Genomic DNA, 7,590 nt, shown 5'->3' on the forward strand with positions numbered 1-7,590 from the left:
GCCCCTGTGTAATTCCTGGAGATCTAATTGTATGCCTGTTAATCATGTGTGTAATGTAATTGGAAAAATTGATTTGACATTCATGATTCTAAAGATTTGAAACGTTGCCGTTTCTAGGAAGAATCTTAACACTGAACCCATCTTTTTTTTTTTGTGGCTTTAAGTTTATATCAACAAACACTCAGACAACAAACAGCATTCACGGTCTCTTGCAATCATTCCCTCTGTTCACTATCAGCTCTTCTGTTGTGTCGCTCTGAAGCCACAGTTTAGGGGCAGAGTGGGGGGGGGGTGAGCCCTGAAGGAGGGTCAGGATTGCTCTTTAGTATGCAGCAGCAGCAGGAAAGAAAACCGTCTCAGGTGTAGCTTTGTGATGTTGCGGATCACAGTGAGGGGGGGGAGTCAGCAGGGGGTCCTCAGACTGCGGGACACTCAGCTGTAACAACACATGATGAGGACAATGAGTATAAGTGAGGAAACGTTAAATTAGTTTTTATGAAAGTGCTGTTTTTCTGCATTACCGATCTGTGGCAGGATGACGGCGTTGTCGGGCAGGACTCCAGTTTCCAGAACGAGCTGGGTGAACTTCTGCTGCACCACCTCACTGGACTCAGGAGTGCGGCCTGCAAACACACAGAGTTTATTTCACCTTCACCAAATCACACAGCTATTCCATCACACAGTGTGTCTCTCTTCACTCACTGTAGACTGCGATGAAGGCCTCAGACACTTCCTCCTTCGTCTTGATGGTGTGCAGCAGGGCGTAGTCGTCGTTCACAACTTCAACAATGGTCATGACGTTGTCGTTGTTCCCAACTGATGAGAGCAGAAATAGAAAGGTCAGGCTGTTGAATCGCTACGTCAAATGTGTGTGTGTGTGTGTGTGTGTGTGTGTGTGTGTGTGTGTGTGTGTGTGTGTGTGTGTGTGTGTGTATGTTGTGCTCTACTCACCCTGGCTGTGGAAGGTGAAGCGACCAGGAGTCTCTGTTTTCTGAGCGGTGTGAGTTGCTCTGAAGCAGGAACCGTCGTCTCTAAAAGATTGAAGAAGAGGTTTGTTTTAGAATTGTTGATTTGTTGATCAATCATATTATATAATACAGACATTTCAGAGAATATTCCCCATAAATACCTGCTTTTCTGATTATACAGTATATTGGGGTTTTTGGACTAACAAAGCAATACAACTTAACAATAATATGCAGTAAGTGTCAGCCCGTGTCAGTTTATTTTTCTTTTTTCCCCAGGAGAATCCTTATATTGATTTAAAGTATTATTGCATAGAGATCACTCACTTCAAGCTGGCATAGGTGAGGTCCATGTCCCCTCCTTCAGTCAGCACAATTACAGCTGTCCCAGTCTTTATTCCTGCCTTGTGGTTCACAAACCACTGAGCGTTGCTGGCGAATGCGACAGTGTACCACTTGCCTGACATCTAAAAGAAAAATAGAAGGGGTCAATAAAGACTTATAAACTCAAATATATCAATGCAAAGTAGGTGAGAGGTTATCTGAACAGCAGCATATTGAATCATTTCATTTAAACTCTTAAAACCTCATGCAATAAACATGTTACACAACCACAGTTACTGCAGGAATAACCAGCTTTATTTGTTTGTGGAATATCAGCAGAATCTAATCCGTCTCTTACCTTCTGCAGGTCGAAGTCTGCGGCCGGTGTGATGTCAGCGCAGACGGTCAGCGCACACATGAGGGCGACCAGCATCATCAGCGTGTTCTTCATGGCTGCTCCTTTGTGTTCTGGGCTTCAGCAGTAAGAAGAGTTCAGGAATGTAAGGTAAAAGAGTAAGGGTGCAGGCTCCTTATATCCTGCAGAGTCCTGTTCCCTCCTCCTCCTGTCTCCTCCCCCTGCTAGCCTCCCCTTTCACACCAACGCGTTTTCAGCTCCGGCTCGGAGCTGGAGCCTGAAAAGTGCCGGTTTTTCCTGTTCACACCGCAGCGGCGCCGCCTCTTAGCTCCGGAATCCGGTTCACTTCCAGCTCCAAAAAATTGTCGGTCTAGAGCAGGGGTGTCAAACTCAAGGCCCGTGGGCCAAATCTGGCCCGTGAACTCAGTTTATGTGGCCCGCAAGAGCTTGCAAAGATTATTATATTCAATACAATTGGTGTAATTGTTGAATATTTGCTTTCAATTATTTTCCCTAGACTTCTGCTTTCAGACGTAGTTATTTGTGAAGTTATTATGAGAACTGATAATAATCCAATGCAGAGACAATAATGTAATATAATACATTATTTAATATTATATATTTACATATTTATATTTATATTGAGAAGCCAAGAGTGTGCAAAGCTGTCATCAAGGCAAAAGGGGGCTAATATCTAAAATATAAATCATATTCTGGATTTTTTAACAATTTTTTGTTTACTAGATAATTCCATATGTGTTCTTTTATAGTTTTGAATTATTTAGTAATTATCTACAATGTAGACAATTATTAAAATAAATAAAAACCTTGATGAGAAGGTGTGTCCACCTTTTGACTGGTACTGTATATTTATAGTTACAACCGGCCCTTTGCGTGTAACCATAATGCTAATGTGGCCCGCGATGAAATTGAGTTTGACACCTGTAGGAGCAAACACAGTAGTGGTGGCTTAAAGCCCACCTCCGCTCCGCGCCGTCCGTTAGATGAGCCTGGTCAGATTTAATAAAATAAGGAGTTCAAAACACCGGCATAAAAGTTATAACAATAATCTGGTTTTAATGGTAAAAAACACAATACGAAATACAGAGTGCCCTGTAACAGAGCACTCCGGGCTCCCCGCTCTACTGCCGTGCGATACAGATATCGGGACCAGCCAGTCAGAAACAGGGGGCATTTTGCATGAATAAACAACAGTATATATGGATATATTTGGGGCGGAGAGTCACTTCTTATCTTCCACCGGACTCCACTCCTTTAATTTCCCAAGGAAGGTTTCACACAAACTATTCTTTCCCAAACAATCAAACATTGTACACAGATATATTGGTAGCAAACATTGTACACAGATATATTGGTATCAAACATTGTACACAGATATATTGGTGCTTGAGACTATATTGGCCCCAGAAAGAACCTTGAAAATAACCTGTGTGTGTGCTGGTAGGGGGAAGTGTATGTGTGTGTGTGTGTGTGTGTGTGTGTGTGTGTGTGTGTGTGTGTGTGTGTGTGTGGTGTGTGTGTGTGTGTGTGTGTGTGTGTGTGTGTGTGTGTGTGTGTGTGTGTGTGTGTGTGTGTGTGCTGATAGCTGGGTCAGTGAGTGTATGTGTGTGTGCTGGTGAGAGGAAGTGTATGTGTGTGTCTGCTGATGAGAGGAGGTGTATGTGTGTGTGGCAGGGTATCTGGGTCATGGAGTGTAAGTAAGAAGGTTCAAACTTTAAAACAGTCCCAAATAATACATGTTCACTTCAATACAGTTCAAGATAATACCTGTTTACTTTAATACAGTTTAGAACAATATCTGTTTGCTTTAATCCCTCTTTTGATCTCACCTTCAGAGCTCAACTTATACACAGCAGTTTAAACATAACCACTGTCATTATTTTCTACTGTCTGTTCCCCAACATTTATATAAATCCATCAGTCGCTGGGATTTAGAGCACTTTTAAACATTTAGGAACAGTCCACCATAACAATTTCTTATGACAGTGACCAAAATATGTTAAAAAAATGTGTCGTTGTCGGCTGAGTCATCGTGCTCGTCCTCCTCCGACGGGTAAGCCAGCAAGGGCATTTGGTACGAAGGGGAAGGGGCAGCTTCTCCCTCAAAAAATGGGTTATTAAAACAAAGTTCCTCAAAAAATGGGATATTAAAACAAAGTTCCTCAAAAAATGGGATATTAAAACAAAGTCCACACCGGCTATATCAACCTGTTTCAGCGGAGAGTGTAGTCCCCTGTGCTGTCTTGGCTTGCCGTGTCTTTGTCCCCCGATCCGCTGACGGCGGCTTCTGGGCTGCCTGCTAGAGAGATGTCTTCTGGATCCTCCTCCTCCGTCTTAAAACAACAGCCGTCTGTGAACAGGTTTTCTAAATTAATTGTAGACCTCCTATCTGCCAGTGCAGCTTCAGAATCATAATACTTGGACTGTGCCAACAAAACAAAACCCCAACATCTTTAGGTGAACTAAATAACATATTTCAATAGCTCTGAATTTCTGACAAGTTTCCGTGTTATTTTTAATGAAATCCTTGAGATCCTATTTAAAATCTAAATATAATATGAACTGCTAATGTTTCTGGTAAAGAAACACACTAATGTTATGGATTCAAAAACAACCAAAATCATGATACTGACAAAGTGAATGATTTCCTGGTGATACTGCTTCTACCTGTCAGTGCTTAGATATTATCAATCGGAAAAAATGAATACAGAATTCCAACAAACTATCATCAAATGTCTTTCTATTATGAATTTAGATTAAATGTATATCCCCATAATGACCTAAACAATAAAGTATATGGCTTGTACCTCTTTACCAGGCTAGTTACATGATGTTGTCTCATTACATTACTATGTTTTAGCTTTAACTTGAATATGTTCTTTTCTACATTTCAAACCTCAGTTACTTTAATACCTGTTGAAATATTACACAATTGTTTCATTATCACAGGTCAACTTATTCAGTATTCCATTCTGGAATTACATCTCTCACAGTAGCCCCTTGGCCACTGATTCTGCATTACCTGTTATAACTCAATCAATATTAGAAACATGTCAACATCCATCAAACAGTATCTTATCCCCAGATATGGAGCAGGTTAATTCTAAAACTGTCAATCAATGGTCAGATTGAAAAATGTAAATTGTGAAGTTTACACTCCCCCTTTTTACACATGAACTCATATGTAACAACATCCTGTATGAGAAGAAAACCTTCAGGTAATAATGGATTATAAGAAAATACCAAACATCATTCACAAATGTACATCCATCATTTCCCACAGAGCCCCAGAATAATGTGTTAGTCTAAAAACATGCTTGATTAGTCATTGTTTTAAATCATGCAGTTGCACTGATCAGATGCAGACATACACTCACATTCACACTCACACTGTCAGGTTGTAAAGTCTTGGTCAGGTACACCCCAGAGTCAGTCTTTGACAGTGCCTTCTCAAGTTACACTGTCGGTCAGGGTCAAAGGTCAGTTGGTCTCAGTCTTTTTGGCCATGTGTCGTGCTCTACAGAGACTTTGATATGTCAGCATAGGCCAGTATCCTTTGTCTACAAAAATCAGTCATATATGGAGCGCCATCATTAATTAATTCACGATTACAACTATAATTTTCCAGATATCTCTAACTTTTCATTGGAACAGCTGTTTCCCACATTCCCTGAAATGTGTTAGCCAAAAATGTCACTTCCTTATAGTACTACTACTGCAGTTTATTAACACCTAATCTATATTAAAATGTCTAATAGATCTATTTCAGAAACTCGTGCATATAATTATTATCTTGAATCAAAACATTATTAGGATCTGTAAAGCTCTGCTATGTATTTCATAACTCATTATATTAATTTATCTTCAATTCTGGTCCACTTAAAGAACAACGTTTAACCTCCCTAACAGTGAGTGGAACCTTGGGTGTACGAACATGTTACAATCACTCATTCCCAGTGGCGAGCCGTCAGGGGCCTAAGATATTCTAAAAAATAATATTTGAAAACATTAAAAAAAAAAAAATTAAAAAAAATATTATTATATTATTTTATATATATTATTTGTACCCTACCTTTTATTAGTTTTACCAACATAACTCGATTTAATTGTATTTAAAATAACATTTCCAAATAAATATATCCTTTGAATCTGCCTGTTCAGTTTCTGTTAGAATGTGAAGGGTTAAATGCCGTCTCTGGGAGTACGACGGGAGAGCTTGTTGGTCCCTCTCTACATTCACCAGGGCCAGCTATAGTAACTCAACGAGAGAGTGATGTAAAATGACAGTACAATTGACCAATCATACCTTCCCTCTAAATGGGCGGGCTTTATTTTCGCGGACTTTGTGACAAGTTCAGCCCGCTGTGAGGTCTATGCAAGGGGTGCAGTGACGCGTCCTAAAACCCGGAAGTAAGCCGCGCTCGGATTCCCTCGACAGAAAGCAATGGAATTCCTCCATAGGATTTTGGAAAATAGCTTGAAATAAGGTCTGTGGAAAACGAACCTCCACATGTCTACCCTACTTTTATTAATTTTGAATCATAAATCTAATCGATAGATTTATGATCGATAGATTTATGATTAGCATAAGTTCGTTCATGATGGCTCACTTCAGTGATAGTGATGACATCGTTGCGAAATTATTAACCGAGTCATATTCAAGAATGAGTTACAATGATAAACTGGAGTGGCAAAGGATCAGCTGAATGACCCGCAAGTGCTTCATCCAAAAGGACAGGAGGATGGACTTTGTGTTTCAGTGATTTGATCATCAAAGGTAAGCCTAAATCATTTTCAATGTAGGCCGCCGTGCCGACTTAATTCATTTGTAATTGTTACATGGCTGTGGGTGCCCTGTCATGATAGGTGTTTATAAATGGTGTTGTTTTGTGTGGTAGAGGGTCGCTGTCATTGATGCGTTTTTCACCCCGGGCCGCTGTTTTGATATTCCGCTGAAGTATACGCTGTGACGTAATAACCCTTCTTTTTTTTCGAGGGAAGGGGGGGTCAGAGGGCCTAGGTATAAAAGTCACGGATCGCCACTGCTCCTTCCTTTATTAAGGATTTAAAAACAGAAGTAATTTCATCAATGGTTTGTAGTTGAATTTAGGAATGATCACTTATGGTAGGTATGTTTTTACTTTCTAACATCTCTAAATGTCAGTTAATTACTAATTAAATAGATGTCCATTAGGAGGCGGTGACGCTTGTCTTTTAAACTCATAATCTGGTGCCGTGCACTCCCTGTGAAGCTGCAACTAAGATTTAAAAAACAACTGCAGGGTGGGTCAAGTGACCCCTTCTCCTTATTGGTTGTCAATAACATGCACCTTTACAATGGGTGATCCAAGGCCCCACATTTGTTTACTCCCAATTATATTGCTTTTTCAAAATTAAATTAGCTGTTTTTAATTTTAATTTAATTTTAAACTCTACATTTTGAACAACAAACAACAGTTATTTCCCCATAAAAAGTTATCCTGTAGTAATATATGCCACAATGGTGAAGCTAATACCTCGAATTGAAATACTATATTTTGTTTAGAACTAGCTTTCCCTTCAACATGGCCTATATAATTAAATATTTGTCTGATCTTATAGAGCTGTTACTAAAACTCTCCCTTTGAACTGATCAATACTCTAACTAATTAAAACACTACCAAATTCACACATGAATACAAACTCTAAAAGAATAATTTGTAAACATGATGAAAAGATTGAAGAATATGGTTCTACACTGTACTCCTAACTCCCAAACACCCACTACTTAAAGTGTAGTGCATACTTCCATCATGCCTCCCCCCTTTCCCTCAGTGTGTTTTAGGATGATTTTTCACTTCACTTTAATAGTTTTCCTCTATTTTTAATTTACCAATTGATTAATTCATGGTTAATACATCTTCTTATCTTCACTTATTTATCAAG

At 39.5% G+C, this 7,590-nt stretch overlaps 1 protein-coding gene across 1 annotated transcript; it reads right to left on the minus strand.

The window, feature by feature from the left end:
- Positions 1-207: 207 nt before the first annotated feature.
- LOC139432866 (lipocalin-like) lies at positions 208-1,806 on the minus strand. The gene is made up of 6 exons (XM_071206905.1): positions 1,648-1,806; positions 1,293-1,432; positions 952-1,031; positions 703-816; positions 522-623; positions 208-436 (listed from the first exon to the last, which is right to left on the minus strand). The coding sequence occupies exons 1-6, from the start codon at positions 1,738-1,740 to the stop codon at positions 417-419; spliced, it is 549 nt and encodes a 182-aa protein (XP_071063006.1). The 5' UTR covers positions 1,741-1,806; the 3' UTR covers positions 208-416.
- Between the last annotated feature and the right edge of the window lie 5,784 nt (positions 1,807-7,590).

This window comes from Pseudochaenichthys georgianus, chromosome 20 (assembly GCF_902827115.2).
Source record: "Pseudochaenichthys georgianus chromosome 20, fPseGeo1.2, whole genome shotgun sequence".
In the NCBI taxonomy this organism is placed as follows: domain Eukaryota; kingdom Metazoa; phylum Chordata; class Actinopteri; order Perciformes; family Channichthyidae; genus Pseudochaenichthys; species Pseudochaenichthys georgianus.

Coding starts and splice junctions, on each gene's coding strand:
- LOC139432866 (XM_071206905.1), bottom strand. CDS start 1,740: ATGAAGAACACGCTGATGATGCTGGTCGCCCTCATGTGTGCGCTGACC. Junction 624..702: donor GGCCTTCATCGCAGTCTACA/GTGAGTGAAGAG, acceptor GTGTGTTTGCAG/GCCGCACTCCTGAGTCCAGT. Junction 437..521: donor CGTCATCCTGCCACAGATCG/GTAATGCAGAAA, acceptor GTGTTGTTACAG/CTGAGTGTCCCGCAGTCTGA.